Consider the following 24226-nt stretch of genomic DNA (forward strand, 5'->3'; position numbering starts at 1 on the left):
CGGCCCCTCCTGGTGGGCGCGCGCACCTGCCGCCGGCTGCCCGCGTCCCGCGTCCCGCATCCCGCGTCCCGCACCCCGGTGGCTCTCACCGGCCAGCGCGGCACGTCCCTACCTGCGGTGGCCGGGTAGATGGGGGACCTCAATCCCTACATCACAGCCCCCAGAAATTAGACAGCTTGCGCAGCCAACAGACGGTAAGCGGCAGAGCAAGGATGCGAGCCCACACTGCGCGGGGGTCCTCCATACTTGTAAGGGCTAACTTCCTATTGCTGGTGACAGTTGTCACAAACGTACACACATTTAATATTTACAAGTCTGGAGGTCAGAAGCCTCCAAGGTCTCAATGGGCCAAATTCAAGGATCAGCAGGGTGTCTTCCTTCTGGGAGCTCTGGGTAGAATCTGTTCTGCCTTTTTCAGCTTCCAACAGCCTGGCTCCTTGGCTCAAGCTGCTTCTACCTTCAAAGTCAGGAACAAAAGGACCCTTGTGATGACATCGGGCCACCCAGTTGGACTGGGATACACTCCCTATTTTAAGTCAGATGAGCAGCCCTATGTCAGTCTGCAGCCCTGACTCCCCTTTGCCACGTAGCTGCACAGGTCCAGGGACAAGGACCTGAAATGAACAGCTTTGGGGCCTTTCTGTCACTGCCCCAAAAGCCCACAAAAATGTTTTAATGCCGGAAGAGATAATTGAACTTTTAGATCAAAGAAAATGTTTTGATATATATTAATATATTCATTGTTACATCAATGCAGTTGCTAAGTATAATTAAAAAAACCGTTTTTTTTAATGGAGTAAGGGCCTTGCCCATCTGACCTCCAGGTGCACACACTGCCTGTGTCCTTCCAAGAACTAAGGTCTCTGGGATGGTTCACTAACAGGAGGGTTTTGAAGAAAGAGCAGTTTGAAAGGACACCATCTGGGGTGGGTGGGTCTGGAAGGCAGGGGGTGTCCCGGTGGAGAGAGCAGGGCGGAGGGGGCGCTGGCTCATCCGATTCTACTCACACCTTCTTAGATCCTGTAACCCCATCAGTGTGGTGACCCCAGCAAGACCTAAGGCCACTTCTTATAACCTGTGACCTTGAAAATGTTTCTTAGCCCCCCTGTGCCCAGTTTCCTTAACAAAAAACAGGGACAGTAGCACCCAATCCAGCTCCGAGGGCTGTTGTGAGACCCTGCCCCAGCGTTTCTCAAAGCGCGCCTGGGACCATCTGCATCAGAAGGAGCGTAGGGTGAAGTCTGAGAACCACAGTGAGGTGAGGCAGTCACAGGGCAGGACCTCCCACACTGTAAAGCCCATGAATGCTGATAAACTTTAAGTCCCCTCAACTGCAGCCCACACTAGACTCTCTGGAGTGCTAATTGCATTCAAGGCTGGCAGCCAGGAGCTGGCCACTGGAGCGAGGCGCTGCTGCTTGGCCAGCTGGCCCCTCGTGGGCAGGCACTGGGCCAAGGATTACTTCTGCCCTGCAGCGTCTTGTCAAGCCCTCCTGCTACATTCCTTCCAGTCTCAGCTCCCGGCTCCACCCTTACAGAAGCAGCCTCCCCACATCACCCAGCCCAGCCAGCCGAGTGCCAGGCTCCAGTATCAGCTGTGACTCCACTCCCAAAATGGGGAGCCTGTGGGCAACATGTTTCCGGCATTTCTTCCTCTCGTCAGAGCCTGGGCAGGGGTGGAGTCCCAGCGCAGTAAATGTGTGCTGGCCCCATGCGGTGCCACTCGGGCAGGTGGGTATGGGGAGGGGGCTGGGGAGGGGCAGGTGGCGGCGGCCCCCAGGGTGGTGTGGCACATGAGTGAGATCATGGGTGCCTGAGGCTCTCACCCGCCTGTCTGAGAGGATGGCTGTTTGACAGTAAGAATGGGACAGGCCCCAGAGCCATGAGGTCAGACCTGCTCAGTGATGCCAGGTGGGGGGCAAGGGGTGGGAGTGAGGGCCAATGTCCAGGTAGAACCTCCCCGGCCTTTTCTGCACGACACCAGCAGGGAGAACACTCAGGAGGTGTGTGCAGAATGCAGGGAGGGGCGAGGGAAGGGCTGGAGGGCCAACGGGACGGGCATGACCCTCTGACGGCAGAAAGGCCTCGAGCAGCTGGCTCTGGAGAAAACAGAATATGTTTAATGATTTCCAAGGACACGGTGTGGAGTCCAGGGTGGGCCATCACACGAAGTAGGCAGCCAGGGCTGACATCTTGTCCTTGGGCCGCCTGGCACCAGGCTTTCCTGCCGGCCTCCGGCCCCGGCCCCGGCCCCGGCCCTGCCTCCTCCCAGGCCCACGGTGCATGGGGTGGCAGGAGGCTGCGTGCTTCAGCTCCACCAGCTCCTGGAAGATGGGGTCGCAGAAGACGCAGCCCGTGTGCTGCGTGCTGTCGCCCGGCAGCGGGGACTTGGCCTTGTTGAAGTCCACGTCCAGCAGGGCAGCCTCACAGGCGCTGCAGGTGTCGGCGGACACGCGCACGCGGTGGGCATTCTCAAAGCAGTGTGCCACCACGTTGCACCTGTTGCAGGCCACCCGCCACTTGGGGCCAGAGGTTGGGTCGAGCACCAGCACGCCGCTCTCGCACTCCACGCACTGGCCGATGCCCAGCATGCTCAGCGAGTGCTGGCAGGTGGGGTGTGTGCACTCATTGCAGCCCGTACCTGGCGAGGGAAGTGGGCAGCTGTGATGCACACTTGCCTGCCCACCCCGACCTCGTCCCAGCAGAATGTGCCCCACCTGCCCTGCGCACCATGACCCTGGGCCCTGCTTCTCCAAAACCTCCTCGACCTCTGAGGTCCCCCTACCAGGGGGGCTATAACAGCGTTTGCGGAAGGCCTTCCTGGTGGCCTCCAGCTTCACTGTGGCCAACGAGGGGCCATCAGTTGCCCTAGAAGCTGCGGGAGGGCAGGGATGGGTATCACTGAGAGTGCTGGTGACCGAAGGCTGAGTGGGGCACCCTCGCACTCACCCCAGCTCCAGATGGGCCCAGCACGTCCACTGCCCAGGTCGTGAGTGAGCCGACTACAGTCAACTGTCCAATTGTGACCAGGGCAGTGGGCCTTGAGCACATACACCTGGTGTCCCTGTGCCAGAGCGCACAGGGAGGGCAGGGGCGCCTCAGAGCGCAGAGTGACGCAGAAGCCCAGGGGATGGACAGGCTGCCGGCTCACCTTTCTTCATGTCCCGGAAGGGCGGGTGGTTGGAGCAATAGGGGCACAGCGGGTAGCTCTTGCCCCGCGAGCCCGACGACCACAGAGCCAGCTCGAAGTCATCCAGCGGGCAGCGGAGCTCCTTGTACAGCTTGATGGTGCCGTTCTGGGGGAGGCTGTAGGTCTCGTCGCAGTGTGCACAGTGCAGGCGGCTCGGCTTGGCCTGTGAGGGGGGCATGCAGCTGCTGGGGCCACCCACCCTGCCTACCGTGGTTCTCCCGATTCAGGACGTGACATGTGACGTGTCATACCCCAGAGGACAATGTGACACATGCCACAAGACCCATGACACAAGCACATAGCACATGGTGGCTGCACACACATACCCAATGCGTAGCATCTACCGTGTAACACCTGTGCATGACACATAAGACATGGCATGTAACATGGCACGCACAGTAGGGAACACGAAATACCCAGCTCTGTCATGGCCTCTCGGGTGTGGACCCCTGGCCACTAAGTCTCAGGACACTTGCTCCACATGCAGAAAGTTCTCAAATCCCTGCACACGTGTTAGTATCCTTGACAGCAAGGACTGTGTTGTCCAGAAAAAGGCAGCCCAACAGCTTACATGCTGCTGGGATCTGGGGGCAATGGTGGGAGTTTGCTGGCAGGGCCACCAAGGCTGGTCAGTCACTTGGTGTGATGCAACTGGGGCGAGGCCTACAGAGGTGATGAGAGCGGCCCTGTCTGTACACACCTGTCCCTGGGTGTCACAGCCCCTCAGCCCACCTACCTGGATGTACTTCATGAACCGGTGGCACTTCCCACAGCGGGAGAGGGGCTTGCCTGTGGCCGCCAGAGGCGAGAAGGACACCTCCATCAACTCATCCATGCCTGAAAACCAGTGGCGCAGAGTCACACCTCAACCTCGGGTGCCCACCTCCCCACCAGTGGCCAGGGTACTGGGTGGGCTGGGGGAGCCACTGCATGGGGCCAAGGGTCTGAGAGTGAACTGGTCTCTGGCCCCAAGGGTGGAGTTTCCACATCAGTAACTGAACAGTGAGCAGCAGCCCCGTTTGTCAGATGAGCCATTTGCCCTGCACGTGCTGTTACCAACTGCTCTGTAACTCCGGCATTGGCCCGTCCTCCCAGTGGACGCCTGGAGCCCACAGCCCGGATCTGGGAGCTGGTCTCACTGCCAGAGGTGGTAGCCCTGACTCCAGCCTCCTTACCGGCGATGGAGTCCACAAAGTAGTGGAACTTCCTCTTGAAGACATCCAGGGTATGGCCCAGGACCTGGCGGTAGTCGGCCCTACCCTGGGCGATCAGGTTCAGCTGCTTCTCAACTGCACTGCGGATGGTGGGGAGCACCAGCTCTGCATCTGTGGGGTGGGGGACGCTGCTGAGCCCCGACACCAAGGGGCCAGCCCTGCTGGGGCAGCTCCTGGGAGGGGCGGTGGCAGGGCTCACCGATCTTGTAGTAGCCGTGCACCAGCACGATGCCCAGGTTGGTGGGCCGGAGCCGCCGCCCACTCTCCACCACCACGTAGTTGCGCTGGCAGATGTTGTTGATGTGCACAGGGATGCTGGCGTCCGTCCCTGTGAACACAGCAAGGCCCCGTTGCCCTGGGCTCCCCCTTCACCCCACCTGCTTCGGGGCCCCGGATGCCACACCTCAGAACCTTTCTTGTGAACCCAGGGTCCATGCTCCCAGAGGCTCTGTGAGGTTAAGGAACATGGCCAAGGTCACAGAGCTCGTCTGCCTGCCTCTCACACCTGGTAAATGTGATCTGATTGGCCTCTCCCTGCCTTGATCCTGTGGCAGAACCCCTTCCAGAACCAGAGCCCCGACCCCAGGAACGTGGAAGGGACTCACTGCCAAATCATCCCTCTGAAACCCGCCTGGGTTTGCCCACTTCCTGGCTCCTGGGTCCCTCGTGATCAGAACCCGGGCAGGATCCCGGTTCCAGGGTGCACCTCCCCCAGAGACGTCAAGGTTGCCCGGCGCTGCCAGGTGATGCCTTTATTGCTCCTAAGGCCGAGGAGCCCACCGAGGTCCAGGCACCGTGGCCCGGTTGTCCCCTGGCCCTCTAGAGCCTGTCACCGCGACGGACCTGGTCAGCAGTTCCCCTCGCAGTGAGCGCTGCCTGGGGAGAAGGCCCCAGCACGAGGCCGGCCCTAAACATGAGGACGGGGGTCACAGCCCCTGGGCCTGGGCGAGACCCCCTCGCCTGTGAGTGCTTGCATCAGCGTCCCCAAAAGCTCCCCTGTCCGGCACATCTACACCCTATAGGGAAATGGTCTGGTGAGAACTTGGTTTTCCTGTCGCCTGTGTGGATTCTGATCTGAGTTTTGTGTCTTCCTTGCAGGCGAATCACTAGCGCCCTGGGCCAGCACTCAGCCCGGGGGTGGTGGGTGGTGGTCCTGTGGCCAGGGCCCCAGGCAGAGCCCCCAGCCCTGGCTCAGCTGGCCGCCCTGGCACTGCCGGACCCACCGATGCCGTGCTTCTCCATGAGCGTGATGAGCTCGGCCTCCGTCAGGTAGTCGGGGGGGCTTGTCTGCTTCTCCAGCATCTTGACCTCGCCCACGGCAAGGCTGTCACCCCTCTGGCAGGTGGGCAGGCTCTCCTCCAGGGGGATGCTCTGCCAGGGCATGATCTCTGTGAAGCCTGCAGAGACAGGGCACCGCCGCTCAGGGCCTGAGAGCAGGGCTGCCCACCTGGGTCCCCAGAGGTGCCCGAGCGTCTGTGGATGGGGAGGGGCGTCTGCCTGGCCGCACCCCACCTGGGGAGATGACGGTCTTGCCCGTGCAGGTGAAGCGTTCGGGCCCGATGCGGAAGGAGACGCTGCTCTGCAGGTACCTGCAGTCGTGGCTGACCGTGGCGATGAAGTGCCTGGTGATGTACTCATACAGCCGCCAGGCCTCGCCCCCTGTGGTGGGCACGGCTGGTTAGCGGCCAGGCGGGGGCACCAGGAAGCCCGGCACGCCAGCGCTGGCCTGCTCCAGAGCCTGAGACCGGGAGGGACCTGCTCCCACCTCCTGCCCCTGCTCCCAGGGGATCTGCTCTCCAGGGCCTGGCCTGCCCCACAAACCACCTGCCACCTTCACTTCAGACTGGGGCTTCTGTCTCCACCGCAGCCTCGCTCCCCTGCCTCATCCCGGCACGCGGGCCACCAGCATCACCTTGTGGCAGGGAAGTGAGGGCACCCCATGGTTAAGCCTGTCCCCTGCCCGGTCTCAACCGATCTGTCTGGCCACCTGCCTGCCCATCCACCTCACCCTCCACCTCCTGCAGCAGCACCTGCACCTGCTTTCACACACCTGCTGCCACCATTTCACTCCTGTCCCATCCATGGAGACAGAGCACAACTTTCAGGTGGCCCCTTCATCCCAGCCGGGGCAGGGGGACCCCACACTGCCAAGGAGTCCTGATAAGGGCCAAAGGTGCCATGTCCCAAAGCCCCTCACCCCCCCCCTCCTTGGAAGCTCAAAGCCTGAGTGTGTGTGTGCGTGTGTAGGAATGTGTCTGTGTGAGGGCGTGAGCATGTGTGCGGGGGGTGTGAGGGTGAGAATGTCAGAGGAGCTGCAATACCTAATTCGGCCTCTGTGGCGGATCTCATGGGGGTGATGGGGGGATGGTCGCCAGCATCGTGGCCTTTCCGCGGGCGGTTGATGCCTTCCGCCAACAACCGCTTCACCTGCAGGGGGGACATGAGGCAGAGCTGAGTTCAGGTGCGGCTGCCCACCCACGAGGACGAGGCCCGTGGGCCGGAGCTCCAGCCTCACCGTGTCGGCCCAGTAGGGGTGGTTGGCCTGCTGCCGCAGAGGCCCCTTGAGGTCAAAGTTCTCGGGGTAGTGGGTGGTCTCGGTCCGCGGGTAGCTGATGTAGCCCTGCGTGTAGAGGCGCTCGGCCGTCTGCATGGCATGCTGTGGGCCCATGCCTGTGGAGACAGAGGCCCAGCGGCCCCAGTGCCAGGATGGCAGATGCCCGCCCCGGGTCTGGGCACTCAGGCTCCTGGGAGGCGAGCGTGGCTCTGAGCAGCCGGGGGACTGTGCCCACACAGCCTTTCCCAGGGCCAAGCTTCCCACCTCCAACAGGCACGCCTGTGTCACCCCTGAGATGTTGGAATGTGGCCTTCAGAACACCTGTCTCATGCCCTGCCCGGAGCCACCCTAAGCCCTGGGCTCCGTGATGTCTGGCTAAGACAGTGGAATCTGCACATGCCCTACATCCTGAGCCCTCGGGGGTTTCTGTCCTCCAAATCCAGGGCCACTGATGGAGGCTCGTCCCTCTGTTCCTCCCTGAGCCACAGTCTGGCCTAGCTAGCAGGTACTCGATGTCATCGCTGACCCATGAAGGTCCCCAGAGGTCCTGCTCTGACAAGACACTGCCTACGGTTTCCTGAGGCTGCAGAGGGGCCACTGGTGCCTGGGGGCTGACAGCTGTCAGAGACCAGCCTTTCAACATAACCTTCTTGCCACTGTGGAAACGAGGCTCAGAGAGACCACGTCACACCAGTTACACTGTCCTGAGCAGGAGAAACGGGCCTCGAGTGCCCTGCCCACACCTGGCCTCTCCCTGCACCAGGGACACCAGCGCTGCCTGTCCCTCTTGGTGGCCACCTCGTCACAACTGCTATTGTTAGGATGCTCAGTTTCACACCAGGGAACCCTAAAACAGCTTAGAGAGAAGGGGACTGCGGTCGCCCATTTTCTCACAAGGAAACTGAAGCTTCAGGACAAGGAAGCAAGGGGCCTGGCTGGGATTTGTACCAATTTTTGGTTCTGGAGCTGGAACTCCACTGTTTAACGCCTTGGAGGGGGTGGCACCCAGCCAGGGACACACGAGGGCCCAGTGGCTGCTCAGACACTTAGTGACATGAAATGGTCTGGTTTTCCCCACAATTCAAATACACTGTTTAGTGTTAACCAACAGTCTTATGAAAGGGAATCCTCCCTGCTGTTTGTTGTCACTTGTTACTGCTTTGGAATTTAAGAGAAATAAAATCCATGTTATGTTCTGACTCCCTCTAAGCCTCGGGTGATGGTGCATAGTGGGGGTGTCAGCACAGGTGAGCAGGGGTGGGGGGTCCTGGCACAGGTGAGCAGGGGTGGGAAGGGTGCCAGCACAGGTGAGAGTGGGCACTGCCCTGAATTCCCAGGCGTGGTACCAGGGCTGAACAAGGTCGGCACACACCTGCCCCAAGAATTCTCCTGGGGGCTTTGGAGTGATGTCCACACTTACCCAGAGAAGAGCTGGCCACACGTAGCATCTCCACGGTGTTCAGGGCCAGGGGCCTCTGCTTGGCCTTCTCTTTCCTGCTTGTGGCCTCCACCTGGGAAACAGAACAGATTCAGAGGGGCAAGAACACAAGAGGATCAGGGGATGTGGCCAAGGGTCTGGTCTCTTCTGTTTGGTTTCCCTGCTTCTCTGATTCACTCCTTTTTTTTTTTAATTGTTTTATATTCAGTTTACAATGTTGTGTCAATTTCCAGCGTACAGCACAATTTTTCAGTCATACACGAACATACATATATTAATTTCCTATTCTTTTTCACCATGAGCTACTATGAGATCTTGAATATATTTATTTCCCTGTGCTGTACCGTATAAACTTGTTTATTTCGATTCACTCTTCACAGCGGTCTTAAGGCTTGAATGAAATTTGTTCAGGCCCATGAAGGGCAAAAGGAAGGAAATTCTTTCCTAGAGAATTTTCTAGGGAAACAGAAAACCTGGAAGAACTGGGAAGGGTCAGGAAAAGGGGCCACATACTGAAAGCCCAACAGCAGCCAGTGTCACCTAGGCCGCAGGGATGGTAGGGCCCAGAGGCCAAGGGGAGCAGGCCCCTCGCAGAGCAGCCGTGTGCCTCGCTGCGCCCACTAGTGTTGCTACACCTTCCAATTTGTCAAGAGAAGCTGGAAATTGGAACTTTTATGTGAAATATCATAACTTTTATATGTGGTAACCATTTTGAAAGTTTTATAAACAGCACGCACTTTAAGTAAAATTGTGGTTCAACCTCTGGGCTGAATAGGTGTCAGAAGAGATGTCTGTGGCAAAAACAATCTAAACTTGTCAACTGCCACGCCTCACCCCTGCCAACCCCACACAGACCTGGCCAGGGCCGTGTCCCCTGCACTCTGGATAAACGTGGGGCTCACGCAGAAGCCAGGTGGTGCCTGTGTAGCAGTGGAGGCTGGGGTCACAAAGGGTGGGATTTGAGCATGGTGGCCGTCAAGGGGAGAAGCATGGGGCAGCTTTAGGAGAAGTTCTGGAGCCTAAGTCACCTGCAAGCTGGCCAGCAGGGCACCCAGGACTGCTTGAGAAGGACAGGGAAGGCGGCTGAAGGAGGCAGGTGTGCCTCACTGACCACAGTAGCCAACACAATGGCAGGGCGTAAGCTGCAGCGGTCTCGGACCTGCCCCGCCCCACGCCGCCAGCTCCAACCTCGTCCTAACAGCTGTGCGGCATGGGCTTCCCACTCTTGAAACCTTGAGCAAGAAATGCAGCACATAAAGGCCACAAAAGCAGAGGCCCAGAGCTGCCCACGCTAGCTGCAGGCACACAGGGCCCTCTGGCTGTCAGCTGGAGGCATTTGCCGGAAAAGGACCTGTGGGAGGAATCTGCTCCAAGGAAGCAATGCCCACAGGGTGGCAGCAAGGGGAGTGTGGAGGGGCCTGATGGGTAGCTGAGGGTGGGGTTGCATCTCCTGGTCAGAGCAGGTAGGCGATGCACTGAAGCTACTGCCCAGGCATAAATATCTCAGTAGGAGCACACACATAAGTAATTGTTCTTCTTTCTAAAGGTGTCTGTTTTAGGAAGCGGCAGAAACACGTGAGCCTAGGTCAGCAGCGGCATCCCAGGGCTGCCCCTCCCAGAGGCAAGTGGACAGCTGTGCTGGAGCAGGCCCACCTGGGCTTCCTTCTCCAGCTTGGTCATGTTCAGAAACATCTGGGCGATCTCCCGGTCGAACACTCGCACTCGGTCCCAGTCCAAAAGGAGAGATCTGTCCTTATCGGTGATCACCTACAGGATGAAGGACACAGGAGAACCCGGGAGAGAAAAGGTCCAGGTGAGCCACTGCTAGGGGAGAATGAGACAGATGGAGCTGGTCTTTGTGAGCAAAACGGTCCCGGCTCTAAAGCTCTCGCAACCGTACCCGTTCAGGTGTGCAGGCACACAGGTACACAGGCTGAGACCCAGCCCCACTCCAGGTGGAGGCTGCTCTGACACCAGGACCCCTGCTGAGGCCAGGCGGCAGGATTCATGAGGCAAGCCCGAAGCCAAGGCTGATGTGTCCTTCAGGGGCATCGGGGCCCCCACCTTTCACGCGATCCCTGCACACCCACTGAGCCAGTACAGCACCAAGTGTGGTCCCAGACCCGCATCAACCAGAGCAGCTCTGAATTATGCTTTAAATCTCAGGAGAAGCTTCCATGTCACGCAGAGAAGGGGGTCTAAGACTTTTTGTTTGCTTGTTTTGTTTCATTGTTTTTTGTTTTGGGTGAGGTAATTAGATATTTATTTTGATGGAGGCACTGGGGATTGAACTCAGGACCTTGTGAGCAAAAGGCACATGCTCTACCACTCAGCTAAACCCTCCCCCCTAAAAGTCAGTGGCTCAGGGCCCTCAGTCCAGTCCTCGGGCCTGACTGCCACAGCTGTGGCCCCAACACGTGACCACACCCCACACTGCCAAAGCTGAGATTACTCCCTCTAATCGAGATTCAACGCACCCAGGCCCAGCCTTGTCCTGCCGCCTCCATGAAGGCCGGGGCCTTCCTGGGCACCTGCGACCACTGCCTGGTGGGCCAGCTGTCCACACATGTGCCCTTGGCCTGGGGACTAAGACGAGGAGGATGGGGGCTCCCAGAATCCACACCCAAGCCAGAGGGAGCCAGCGTGAACACAATGGGGCGAACCTTGGCCTGCAGCACCCAGTAGGTCTCGGGCTTGAAGGACTGGATCCTGTCGTGTCTCTCCACGCAGAAGCCCAGTGTGGGGGTCTGGCACGGCCCGAAGGAGATAAGCGAGCTGTCCAGGTTGCCATATTTCCCCTGGAAGTACTTGGTCTGGAACCTGCCAGGGCGGCGGGAGAGAGGAAAATGGTTCAGTCCTGCGTTCAGTCAAGCATCATGAGCCACCGGTGGGAGGCAGGTAGGGGCTGGCTGGCTGGCGAGTGCGGGAGGCCCAAGGCAGATGCTCTGGGCTCAGAAGGCCCAGGAAGAGGACCTACTGGGCACAGGGCCAGAGGGAGCCGCGTGTGCGCTGACAGAGCTACAGGAGAGAGCAGAGGCTATGAGCACTGGGGCAGAAGGTCCTCCCATTTTACTCCAAGCACCCCTAGACCCGCCCACTCTTCTTGTGGAGCAGGGGCCTCTGTCTGTGGTCTGCATCAACTACAGAGGGAGTTTTCACAGGGATTTAAAAGTGGTGACACTCTCGCGTTGCTGATCAGACAGGGCACAGACTAGGACCAGTCGAGGCAGCGGCCGGTGGGGGGGCAGGGGCACCTGGTAAAGGCGCAGCCGATGCGCAGGTCCAGCTCCTGCCGCGCATCTACCGAGAGCGCCTCGTTGTGGTCGGGCTCGCCCAGGCGGGCCATAGCGTTGCAGATGTCTGTGTCGGTGATGGAGCTGAACCTGGCCCGGAACACCGTCTTCTCGCCCCCGTGGGCCTGACTCATGACCGGCAGCACAGCGTCCAGGACCTGCGGGAGGCGCCCGGCTGTAAGGCTCCGCTCTGCCCCGCCCTAACCTGTGCCGCCTGGCTCCTCCCACTCCCACCAGACCCGCCTCCATCGCCTCCCCTCCCAGAAGTCTGTCTCGTCAGGACTCCTTTCCTTTGGGCAACAAACATGTTCCAAGTCCCACTCCTCTTGCTGCCCCCTCTCTCCCTGTGGCTGCTCCCCATCCCCCACCAACCTCCAAACCCAGAAGCATTTCTGCCAAGAACGCAAGGGAACTCAGCCTCCAAGTCCCCCCAGTTTGGACACACTTCCCCTCTTTCTAGAGGAGGGAGTTTAGGAGGGGTGGGTCGATTTGAGACTTTTCAGAGATGGGAGGAAAGACAGAGAAGAAAAAAGAAGGAAAGGCCGTGGATGGGAGTAGGGGGCTGGGGCGGCTCAGGCCTAGAGCACAGCGGGGTCCTGGGGTTCTGGGGTCCTGGAGCCCCGACTCACTAAGAATTAGTGAAGGCCGTGCAGTGGGAGGGGAGTCACCGCTGGAACCTGGCCACGCAGCTTCTTTACGGGGAGGAAGTGGCCTGTTTCCAAGGGGAGAAAGCCGGTGAGCTGCCACCCTTCTCCACCCCAGACGCAAAGGTCCCTGGGGAGGAGCAGCCCTGTGGGAGATGGAAGGGCCTGATGGGTTTCCTGAGGGCGCCAAGCCATGGGTGAGAGTGGGGGACGGAGGCAGGAGGGGACCTGTCTGGAGTCATGGCCTGGGGTACCTGTGCAGGCAGGCAGGGAGCTCCACCTGCTCCTGGGGGAGGGCTGCCTGGGGGTGGCAGAGACAGAGGTGGTAGAAGAGGATGGAGCAGGTGGGAGGTGAGAAGAGGGAGGCGAGTGAAGGCTGTCGGCCAGCACTTGTGGAAGGTGGAAAGGTCGCTGCCTTGAGATGGGAGGGGGGGCCACTGCGCTCAGCACCACCCTCTCCTGGAGACAGCCCTGTTCCAGCCCCCATCTGGGAAATCCCGCTCCCTCACAATGTACCAGCAGGTGAGGGGAAGCTCTTCACCCTGAGTGGAGCCTGTGCCTCTCAAACTGTCTACAGAATCTCCAGAGCGAGGAGAGAGGCTCTGGTACCCCGGCAGGGCTGGTGCCCCTGCGGCAGCGTGGGCCCAGGGAGGGCGGGGCGGCGGTAGGCGTGCAGCCCTGGGCCTCACCTCGAAGCAGATGTTCTCCCCCTCCTTGTCGCAGTCCAGCCACAGCACAATGTAGTCACAGCCTTTGCCCTCCACCTGCGCACAGCACACGGGACTCGCGTCTGCCTCGGCCCAGCCCCAGAGCCCTGAGCCCAGTCAGGAGGCCTGGAGCCCAGGGCAGGCCCAGGCGGGGCGGAGGAGCCAGCTACAGTCAGCTTCCTTAGGCTCTCAAGAAAGAATTTCGTATACAACTGCTGCTTTTTGGACAACAAATGTTATAAGTGCCATATGATCTTAACCCCCAAAACTGCATTAAAAAAAAGCTTAGAGGAAAGAACTAAACATAACAGTGGCTGCCTGGGGTAGTGTGACCATAAATAACTTTTTCTTCTTTCTACATATCTCTATTTTCCAAGTTTCCGTCACATGTATGCATTTGTTTTAAAATCAGGAAACCAAATGCGCTACTTTAAGAGCAGGCCCTGCTCTGGGGGCTGACGGTGTCAGGGAGGAGTGGGCCCGGGGCACGTCGGGGCGAGTGGGGTGCTGAAGCCAGGACGCACCTGCAGGAACTTCACCATGTTCAGCTTGGGGTTGGCCTCCTTCTTCTCAGTCGGGGCCTGGCTGAACAGCTCGGCGGGATCCACCTTGTCCCACTTGTTGTACCTTCCTACAGACGCGGCAAGGGGACGTCAGAGTCACACGTCAGAGTCACACACTTCTCGGCTTCTCCCAGCCCCCTCTGCCCCACCCTCCTCCTCACAGGGACTTGGACCCAAGAGGACGGTGGGGACAGGGAGGCTTAGAGAACCACTTGCTCAGAGCAGGCCCGTCCTTACCCTGAGCTGTGAGTCCACACCACACCTCAGCCATGTGCGGGAGTCACGCAGGCTCTGGGCATGCCCTGTCTCCTCTTCCAGCCTGGTGGTCGGCCGGCACCCGACTGGGACTCAGCAGATCCCGGGAGCATTAGTCCCCTTTTGCCCTATGTCCGGGGCACCCCCTACTTCTCCATGTGGGGTTTGGGGCTCACGTGCCCAGCCTTGAGGCTTCCTTCCAGGCCTCACTGGTCAGACAGAGCCAAGTTCAAATCCTGGCTCCCCACCTGCTTCTGCTGGTGGTAAATTTGGGGTCCAACTGCCTGGCCATACCACTTGGTGGGAGTCACAGAGCAGCAAGAACTGTCGAGGCTTCACTGTGGGTGGCCTGTGCTAAGTGTTGCCACCTCCCTGCTGCACCCGGGCCTCAATAATCCTGAGAGGTGATGGCACTGTCCTCACAACCCTTCACACACACAGAGGCCCAGCCCCAGCGGAGTGAGGGTCATGGCTCATGTCGGACCCTCGGCAACTGCAGCCCTGCACCTAGCCCCAGCCTTGTAATAACAACCACCAAATGCCCACTAGACAAAAGCCATGTGTGGCAGGGCAGTAGCCCTCTCCCAAACACCTGAATGGGCCAGGCCCCTGCTGAGGTGGGCACCAGTGCCTCCAGTTTGCACAGGAAGGGGCACAGGGCACACAGTGACTGAGGGGCACCACTGGACGAGGACCCATGGGTGCTGAGCTCTGAAACCTGGTTCTGGGCACATGGCCTGGGACCCCAGGTCAGCTCTCCTCAAACCGCTGGCCATAGGACTCATGGATTCTGGACAAATCTCTGGGCCCTGGGCCCTCCCCCAGCTCCACCAGGACCCCGGGCAGCACTGTGCAATGGAGGTAGGCAAGTGGGTGGGGGGCTCACCCAGGAAATCCAGGGTCATCACATGACCGCAGACGGATGTCATCTTGAAGCGGACAGGCTGGCCAGAGAAGGTCCCTGAGTACTCGTGCACCGAGCATGTCCCGTTCAGCCCTTTGCGTGAGGACATGCTCCCTGGGGAGAAGCAGGGTAACGGCCACTCCAGCAAGCTGCACCCCACACAGCCCCGGGCAGGCCAGGGTCCCCCTCCCTGCAGTGGTCAATGATGACCTCCCTTAGGCCACTGAGGGTGCTGAGAGATCTGATGGCTCCCCCTCAGCTGAACTTTCTCAGCCTCAGGGGACCAGGCACTTATGGGGGCTCCCTTCTCCCTCAGACCACGACTTCTCAGCCTGCTGCCCCGGGGTGTCCTCCGCCCTCAGCCACCAGACGCCTCTGGGTCCACAGCACCCAAACACTCTTCCTACTGAGGGAATTCAGAGGCAGGAGAGAAGTAGCTTCCTCCCAATCACCCAGGGGCCAGGGTGGGGTGAGGGCAGGCGCCCTGGGGTCCCTCCAGTGACATGAGGAGCGTGGCTGCAGCTGCCGGGGCCTGGACAGCAGTGCCCACAGCAGGGCCTCATCAGATCAGGCCATGCAGGGTCTGGCCATGTCTTCCTCCTTCCAGCAGACTCTCTCTGCATGAGTTAGCAGGGCTGGTTTCTGTTGACTGTGACCGACAGCCCTGCCAGGGCCAGAGCACCTCCCTGCCGTGTGGGAGCCCCGGCCTGCTCACGCTGAGTAATCACCCCCCACGGTGACCAAGTGACTAAGTGGCCGAGAGCTCTGTCCATACCTGCCGGCCTGAACACAATCTACTCCAGTGGGCTGGGGTCACCCTTCGGAAAAGAAAGAAATGCCCTGCAAGTGAACCGACCAGCTTATGGATCAAAGCCGGTGAGAGGACCGGGCTGCCCTCCTACCTCGAGAAAGGATTTTGGCGATGGACTGGGCCAAGGATGGCTTCTCTGCCACCATGAGCACGGTCTTCATCGTGTGTCAGTGCTGCGGGGCCCCGGCCTCACGCACGCTTAGGGCAATGACAGTGACCCAGCTCGTACGCTGCCCCACGCAGCTGCCTGCCGCCACCGCACCACCTCCTAAGGAGGAAAGACACACAGGAAATAGCCACGCCTCCTGCGGGAGCCACACCACCAACGGGCAACTCCCTCTCTACACAAAACAAATCCTAGGCAAGAAAGAAAACTCAGGGAGACTTGAAGGCACCCAGCAGATGACTGCCTGAGGGAACTGAGCCTCCGGGATGACCTGGGGAACATGGCTTCACTCAAGAGATGTTGAGGTGGCCCCACAACCCCAGGCTGATTTTGTCCCCGAATTCACACTACGAAGACGTGAGGGCCTCTGGGCCTAGCCCCCTGCCCTTGGAGCCAGTTTCCCCTAGGGGCCTAGAGTGGCACCTCCACCTTGGTGGCGCATCAGGGTCCCTGGGTGCTTCACCTAACACAGGCCCAGGCTGGGCACCCATTTCCTCCTGACCCCCAAGTGGAGCTCATGAGGCCTTCCCAACAGGGTCTGGTCCACCTTTCGGCCTGGCCTGCCCCACCTCTCATTTTGCAGGCCATCCTCCGGCTAATTAAGTCGGACACTGTCGCCTAAAGGAAAAATACATCCACTTGCCTGGAATGCTCCTTGGAGCCCAAAGGCAGCTGGATGCAGAAGGCCTGGTTCAAGCGCTAAGTCTCCTTTAAAGAGCTCTCCCTCTCAGGGAAGGCAGGTGGATTCTTCCCTGTGAACTGCCTGCTCATATTTGTGTCCATTTTTTTTTCAAGAGGGTTGCTGTTTTCCTACTTTTTTTCGTTTTCATATTCTTTTTCATTACAGGTCAGTACAAGATATTGAACATAGTTGCCTGTGCTATACAGTAGAAAGTTGTTGATCTACTTTATATATACTAGTTAGTATTTACAAATCTCAACCTCCTAATTCATCCCTCTCCACCCCTTTTCCCCCCTGGTAACCATAAGTTTGTTCTCCATGTCTGTGAGTCATTTCTGTTTTATAAGTAAGTTTATTTGTCTTTTTTTTAGATTCCACATATGAGTGATATTATATGGTATTTTTCTTTCTCTTTCTGGCTTACTTCACTTAGAATGACACTCTCCAGGTCCATCCATGTTGCTGCAAATGGCATTATTTTATTATTTTTTATGACTGAGCAGTATTCCATTGTATAAATATACTACAACTTCTTTGTCTAGTCATCTGTTGATGGACATTTAGGTTGTTTCATGTCTTGGCTATTGTAAATAGTGTCGCTATGAACATTGGGGTGCATGTATCTTTTTTGAATTAGAGTTTCCTCTAGATATATGCCCAGGAGTGGGATTGCTGGATCATACAGTAAGTCTATTTTCAGTCTTTTGAGGTATCTCCATACTGTTTTCCATAATGGCTGCACCAAACTACATTCCCACCCACATTGTAGGAGGGTTCCCTTTTCTCCACAACCTCTCCAGTATTTATTGTTCGTGGACTTTTAAATGATGGCCATTCTGACTGGTGTGAGGTGACACCTCATTGTAATTTTGATTTGCAATTTCTCTAAAATTAGCGATGCTGAGCATTTTTTCATGTGTTTGTTGGCCATCCGTCTGTCTTCTTTGGAGAGATGTCTATTTAAGTCTTCTATTTTTTTGATAGGGTTCCTTGTTTTCTGATATTAAGTTGTATGAGTTGTTTCTATATTTTGGAAATTAGTTCCTTGTCAGTTGCATCGTTTGCAAATATTTTCTCCCATTCTGTAAGTTGTCTTTTCATTTTGTTGACGGTATCCTTAGCTGTGCATAAGCTTTTAAGTTTAATTAGGTCCCATTGGTTTATTTTTGCTTATATTTCCATTACTCTAGGAGCTGGTTTGAAAAAAATATTGTTATGATTTATGTCAAAGAGTATTCTGCCTATGTTTTCCTCTAGGAGTTTTATAGTATCCGGTCTTACATTTAGGTCTTTAATCCACTTTAAGTTTATTTTTGTATATAGTGTTAGAGAATGTTCTAACTTCATTCTTCTATGTATAGCTGTCCAGTTTTCCCAGCACCACTTATTGAAGTCTTTTCTCCATTGTATACTCTTGCCTCCTTCGTTATAGATTAATTGACCATAAGTACATAGGTTTATTTCTGGACTTTCAATCCTGTTCCATTGATCTATGTGTCTGTTTTTGTACCAGTATCATACTGTTTTAATTTCTGTAGGTTTGTAGTATAGTCTGAAGTTGGGGAGCATGATTCTCCCAGCTCTGTTCTTTCTCAAGACTGTTTTGGCTATTTGGGGTCTTTTGCGTTTCCATACAAATTTTAACATTCTTTTGTTCCAGTTCTGTGAAAAATGTCATCAGTAATTTGACAAGGATTGCATTGAATCTGTATATTGCCTTGGGTAGTATGGCCATTTTAACAATATTGATTCTTCGAATCTAAGAACATGGTGTATCTTTCCATCTGTTTATGCTGTCCTCAATTTCTTTCATCAGTGTCTTACAGTTTTCAGAGTATAGGTCTTTTGCCTCCTTAGATAGGGTTATTCCTAGGTATTTTATTCTTTTTGATATGATGGTAAATAGGTTAGCTTCCTTAATTTCTTTTTCTGCTATTTCATTGTTAATGTATAGAAATGCAACGGAGTTCTGTATACTAATTTTGTATTCTGCAACTTTACCAAATTCACTGATGAATTCTAGTAGTTTTCTGATAGCGTCTTTAGGATTTTCTACATATAGTATCATGTCATCTGCAACCAGATGTTTCATTTCTTCTTTTCCAATTTGGATTCCTTTTATTTTAATTTTTTTCTGATTGCTGTGGCTAGGATTTTCAAAACTATGTTGAATAAAAGTGGTGAGAATGGGCATCCTTGTCTTGTTCCTGATCTTAGAGGAAACGCTTTCAGCTTTTCACCATAAAGTATGATGTTAGCTGCGGGTTTGTCATATATGGCCTTTATTATGCAGAGGTTATTGTTCTCTTTGTGCCCACTTTCTGGAGGGTTTTTATCATAAATGGATGTTAATTTTATCAAAAGCTTTTTCTGCATCTATTGAGATGATCATATGGTTTTTATTCTTCAGTTTATTAATATGGTATATCACATATTGAAAAAAAAATCCTTGCATCCCTGGATAAAACTCACTTGATTATGGTGAATGACTCTTTTAATGTGTTGTTGGAGTCGATTTGATAGCATTTTGTTGAGGGTTTTTGAATCCATATTCATAAGTGATATTGGCCTATAATTTTCTTTTTTTGTGGTATCTTCGTCTGGTTTTGGTATGAGGATGATGGTGGCAGAAGTGTTCCTTCCTCTGCAATTTTTTGGAATAGTCTCAGAAGGATGGGTGTTAAGTCTCCTGGAAATGTTTGGTAGAATTCACCCTGTACCCCCTCCCCGAGTGTCCTGCTTGTCCCTGCCCCCAGGCCTCACCTCGGTCTACCTCCTCCACCACCTGCCCCTCCCAGGAAAAACCACTCCTGCCACCATTGCTGTGCCCCTCCATGGATGGAGTGTAGTTCATCTAGGACACCCAGCACTCAACTGGGCGAGTGTTGGCTGAATGAATGAATGAATGAATGAGCAACCACAGCTGGTCTTATGCAGCCTCCACTCTCTGTCCCAGGGGATAGTCAGAGGCCCAGAACAGACCTCCCTCATCCCTCCCACACCAACAGAAGCCAGAGGCCTCGGGGAACATGGAAGCAAAGGGAGAGTGCTTTGCAGGGGCTTTCCCATCCCTTTGCCCTAAAATCCTAAAATCCCTCAGATTTTCTCACTTCTGCAGCGTAAGAGCTGCCAGCCATCACACTGGAGGTGTCCTGCCAGTGTCCTCGGGTGTGTGTGCTGTGTTGAGCTGCTCTGAGTGGGAGCTGGAGGGTCATCGGGGAGACCAGAGCTCACCCACATTTATGCTGTGGGCCTCCGTGAGCATCCCTCCAGCTCTTCCCTCTGTACCAGAGAGCATCTCCACCGACTCATCTGGTTTTTGTCTCACAGTTCCCGGAAGGTAAACTCCGGGGGAACAGGGATGTTACTCTAGTGGCAAGTAATATAGGCAATTAACAGATACTGCCTGAATGAATGACTCTTGAATATATAAAAGCCCAAGTCTGCTTGCAAACTAATAATAAAAATACTTTTTTCAATATCTAAAAGTTATTTAGAAAAAAAATTTTTTTGAGGTGGGGAGGTAATTAGATTTGTTTGTTTGTTTGTTTGTTTAATGGAAGTACTGGATTAAACCCAGGACCTTGTGCATGCTAAGCATGTGCTTTACCACTGAGCTGTATTCTCCATGCCTCTGATGTCCAAAATTTAAAAACTGACTTTAAATTGGTATGAGTATTGCAAACATTTCCCCTTCTCAATGTTCCTTTCTCTGTGGGGTCAAAGTTTCTATAAGTTTCAAGTCTCTACTACTCCCCTTCATATCTAAGGATCCTAAACACTTCTCCAGTAAATAATTAACACATTCTTCAGTACAGATCCCTTCAGAGAGAAACATTTTGCCCTAGCATCTTTAAAGAGATCACATTTACCCAGGACAAGAGGTGCAATTGGGCAGTCAGTCATACAAAGGTACAGCAGCGTCAGTCCCAATTTCAGGTCACCTGTCCACCTCTCAGACTGTGTACCTGCTATGTGGCCCATCTCCAGCAGCTCTGGCTCTAAAGAAACACGTGTTCCATTTTAACAGTTTATACTCCAGTATTGCATGAGTACTTTGTAACGTTCTGAGTACCACTGCTTTATTAGGGAAAAAAACCCCACATTCTTTACAGATACGGAATCATGGAATCCTGGGGAGAGGAGTCTTGATGACGAGCCGGTACAACCATCTCAAGGAAGAACAAACTAAGACCCAAGGAAAGCAATTTTCCAAAGGTAAGCTGGGGAATTTACCAAGTTGGGGCTGAAACTCATGCTACCTTACTTCAAGCCAGGTACTTTTTTTTTTTTTAAACTGCACCAGGTTCCATCTCTTAAGAGATGTCTGGAATCTTTTATTTATTCATTTATTTATTTTGGTTGGGGATGGGAGGCAATTAGGTTTATTTACTTATTTAATGGAGATACTGGGGGTTGAACCCAGGACCTCTTGCATGCTAAGCACGCATTCTACCACTGAGCTATACCCTCCCCCATTCTGCAGTCTTAACATTAATTTTTTGTGATAATCTTGGAGCCTCCCTACTTTTCCATTAAGGCATATCTCCAATTTCAAAATGGAAGCCAGCAAAAACAGAAGCTGAAAGCAATGGTTTTCAAACTTCATTTATATACCATCTTAACACCTTTGCCTTACTGACATTATTATTTATTTGTTTTTGCTTTTTAATATATAAAAAAGGAAAATTTTTATAGCCTCTTTGGAGCTGAAGGCCTGTAATCAATCATGAGAACTAGATTCCTTCCAGTGACCTACATGTTCTATCAGGTTCAATTTCGTGGTCTGTCAAAGCTCCGAGCCTGAAGTCTGTCCTCTTATTTCAGAAAGGAAGATAAGCAAGTGCTAAGAGTCTGTCGACACCCAACATCCCAAATTAGAGCTGTAATTAAGAGGGCTGAAAGTCAAAGGGAGTAGAGGTTAGCCTATTATTACCCTGCCAACTCACCAGGGACACCACAATGGCATGTGTCCTTGGCAGATACTGTAGATAAAGTCCTTTCCTGTCAGTGTCTTACGCACAAGTGGATGGCGCTTGGGAGTGAAGGCTTAGCAGTGGTCCGCACAGCATTTAGACCCCTGAGATTTCCCACCTTAGTATCGCATCAAACACCTATGGAGTCAGAGAAAGAAACAACCATTTCTTAAGCTCCTCCTTTGCGGACATGCTACAGCTATAAACGCTCCTTTATTTAATCTCGCCAAGAACCCTACAAGGCCGCGCTGTAACTTTTTAAACAATGAGTAAACTGAGGTTGAGAGCAATTCAGACTAGAGCCAGGTGACCTTTGCCAAGGTTCTAGGGACCCCAGGGCTCGCTGGCCACCAAGCCCACGTGGGGCTGACTTCTCACGTCCTGCTCTCAAAGGCCGAGCGACAAAGAGGCAAGACGAGGCCTCTGTGAGAAAGTACTGCCCCGGATTCCAGCTAATTTGTTCACAGAGGTGCCCTCCCGCCGCCCCTCGTCTACACCGACCCCTCATAAAAGCACGCCCCGGCGCCTGAGTCGGGCCGGGGAAGGCGGGTGGAGCCTGCCGGAACCCCGACCCCGCCGGGACCGCCGCGCGGTCTCCGCAGCCTCAGCTCCCGCTTGCGACACGGACCCCGCCTCAAGGCGCTGCCGGGGGCTCGGCGCGGAGGGGCTACCCACGGCGTCCCCGAATCCGCCGCAAGCCCGGAGGAGGTGGAGAGAACGCAGGGCTCAGCCCGGCCCACCTCCCGAGCCGCCTGCCGCCCGCCGCCCGCCGCTCGCCGCTCCCGCTCACCCGCGTCCCGGTTTCGGCTCCGCTCCGCCTCCTGCTCCCAGCGGCAGACGGCGGCCCTACTTCCGGGTCCGGCCGCGGACGGCATACCCCCCGTCTCCCTTCCGGCGCCGCACGCCCGCGTCTGCAGGTTCCCAGGCTCGCGCGTTCCGGCGCACATCCTCCAGTGGGCCCTAGCCGGCGGGGGTCCGCACGGCCCCCAAACCCAACCCTGGCCCCTCCTCTCTTGGAGTCTCAGGGTGTCCTCTAGCCAGCCCTTCACCCCATTCTTCCCCTCCGCGGGAAGGCAATAATGACAATTATTTACAAAGATGAAAACTGGATGATAAGCATGAAAACATATATGCTGTTAATAATTAAAAAATTAATATTAAAATATTAATTATTTCGTAGATTTGTAGATATTAACTACTAAATAAAAGATAGATAAACAGCAAGTTCCTACTGTATAGCACAGGGAACTATATTCAATACCTTGTAATGGCCTATAATGAAAAAGAATATAAAAAGGAATATACATACGTATAAATGAATCACTATGCTGTAATTCACCAGAAATTAACACAACGTTGTAAATCGACTATACTTCAATTAAAAAATTATTCTTAAAGAATCTATATGCTGTTAATAATTAAAATAACTAAAAACTGCAGGTATATGTATAACAGCCTTCTTTCAATGCTACAAATATTTGTGGAGTGAATGAATAAACTATGCAAAACATATCTGGAAGATGAATTGGAGAATAAAAGTAATTTTTTGTGTTAGAGCAACAGGATTATGGAAGGTTTAAGATAATTTTCATGACTTTATTTTATTGTGTTTTAACTAATAGCATGCATGCAATTCCTCTTCTCCCTTAGACATTTCCCAGAACTTGCCTTTATTGGAAGACTATCCCTGAGAGATGCTTTGGAAAAGAAAGTTCTGTGGTGAAACTAAGATTGGGAAAGGCCAAAAATTAAGAGTCACAGGAAGACTGCACTTTCAAAACAGAACTCCTGGCAAACCCACTCCTTGGCAGGGTCTCCACCTCCAAAATGGCAACTCCATCGTCCTGGTTGTTGAAGCCCAGTGCCTGCAGGCTCCCTGGATTCCTCTCTTCCTCTCACCCGATATCCATCACTGTCTTTAGAATACATCGGAGATCCAGTCAGTCCTCCCTGCCTTGGCTGCCCCCATCCTGCTCCGTCTCCCTCCTGGCTCCCACCCTGCCACCCTACAGTCTGTCTCCACACAGCCCCCACTTAAGGTGGCCAGGGCTAAGGTTGGGTCCTGTGGTGCCACCAGTTAGCAGAGAGGCAAAACCAGAGCCCCTTTGCCATTGACCCAGCTCCAGGGTTCATTCCGCAGGAGGAAGGACCTGAGGCCTGGACTCGCAGATGGCATTGAGCAGTCAGCTCTGGAAGCCTGGGGGTCTCCATCACAGCTGAGAAACTGCAGCTGAGACAGAAGGGGAGAGGGCAGGGCACAACCATTAAAAGAATGACACAGCCATTGAGGATATGACAAAAACTGGTTAGAACCTACTACACCCCAGATGGCGGAAGACTCGACTTCCAGTGGATCTTGTACCTTACACACTCACTGTATTACATTAGCTACTAAATGGCATGGCCATGGGCACCATGGCAGTTCCCAGGCTGACCATAAAAGGCCAAAAATGGGGTGCGGCCCAATTCTTAGTAATCCCTGCTTCTCCCTAAAACGGTTGGAATAATCCTCTCACTTGTTAGCATATGAAAGTACCCAGCCCATAAAAACTAACCACCCCACACTCCTGGGCCACTCTCCTGAGACTGTCTATGGAGTGTGTATCTCTCTGTATAAACTTGCTTTCACTCTACTATGGCTTGCTCTTGAATTCTTTCCTGCACTAAGCCAAGGATCCTCGCCTGAGACCTAGGATACGACCATCCTCTCGCACTCTATTTTTCCACAACACAGCTGCCCTGTGTGCTCTGCCTGGGCAGCCCTGCAGCTGCATCCTCCCCACAGACCTCCCAGGGAGCTGCGGTCTGGCCATCCTGGGGGCCCTTACGT

At 54.5% G+C, this 24226-nt stretch overlaps 1 protein-coding gene and 1 long non-coding RNA gene across 4 annotated transcripts; one reads left to right on the top strand and one right to left on the bottom strand.

The window, feature by feature from the left end:
- LOC140690837 (uncharacterized) lies at positions 1-752 on the top strand. The gene is made up of 2 exons (XR_012066156.1): positions 1-194; positions 419-752. It is a non-coding gene; the product is annotated as an uncharacterized lncRNA (long non-coding RNA).
- Positions 753-2097: 1345 nt separating this feature from the next.
- Positions 2098-22263, bottom strand: TOP3B (DNA topoisomerase III beta). 3 transcript variants are annotated; one of them, XM_015247144.3, is made up of 19 exons: positions 22187-22241; positions 21370-21534; positions 15664-15840; positions 14744-14875; positions 13564-13670; positions 13022-13096; positions 11650-11846; positions 11059-11215; positions 10049-10162; positions 8378-8468; positions 6919-7073; positions 6725-6830; positions 5916-6062; positions 5627-5800; positions 4603-4731; positions 4365-4514; positions 3926-4026; positions 3151-3352; positions 2098-2640 (listed from the first exon to the last, which is right to left on the bottom strand). In XM_015247144.3, exons 3-19 carry the CDS (start codon positions 15731-15733, stop codon positions 2162-2164), a joined length of 2586 nt encoding a protein of 861 aa, XP_015102630.1. In that variant the 5' UTR covers positions 15734-15840; positions 21370-21534; positions 22187-22241; the 3' UTR covers positions 2098-2161. The 3 variants fall into 3 exon arrangements, with proteins under 3 accessions (XP_015102630.1, XP_006213369.1, XP_015102631.1); XM_006213307.4 differs by lacking the exon at positions 21370-21534 and having other exon boundaries at positions 22187-22263; XM_015247145.3 differs by lacking the exons at positions 13564-13670; positions 14744-14875; positions 15664-15840; positions 21370-21534; positions 22187-22241 and adding an exon at positions 12318-12400 and having other exon boundaries at positions 13022-13067.
- Positions 22264-24226: the final 1963 nt, after the last annotated feature.

Source organism: Vicugna pacos, chromosome 32 (assembly GCF_048564905.1).
Source record: "Vicugna pacos chromosome 32, VicPac4, whole genome shotgun sequence".
Classification (NCBI taxonomy): domain Eukaryota; kingdom Metazoa; phylum Chordata; class Mammalia; order Artiodactyla; family Camelidae; genus Vicugna; species Vicugna pacos.

Excerpts from the sequence above, each read along its gene's own strand:
- TOP3B (XM_006213307.4), bottom strand. The coding sequence starts at position 15,733 with ATGAAGACCGTGCTCATGGTGGCAGAGAAGCCATCCTTGGCCCAGTCC. Across the intron at positions 14,876-15,663 it reads CGCCAAAATCCTTTCTCGAG|GGAGCATGTCCTCACGCAAA; the intron begins GTAGGAGGGCAG and ends GCTTCTCCCCAG. Across the intron at positions 8,469-10,048 it reads AGCTGGAGAAGGAAGCCCAG|GTGGAGGCCACAAGCAGGAA; the intron begins GTGGGCCTGCTC and ends TCTGTTTCCCAG.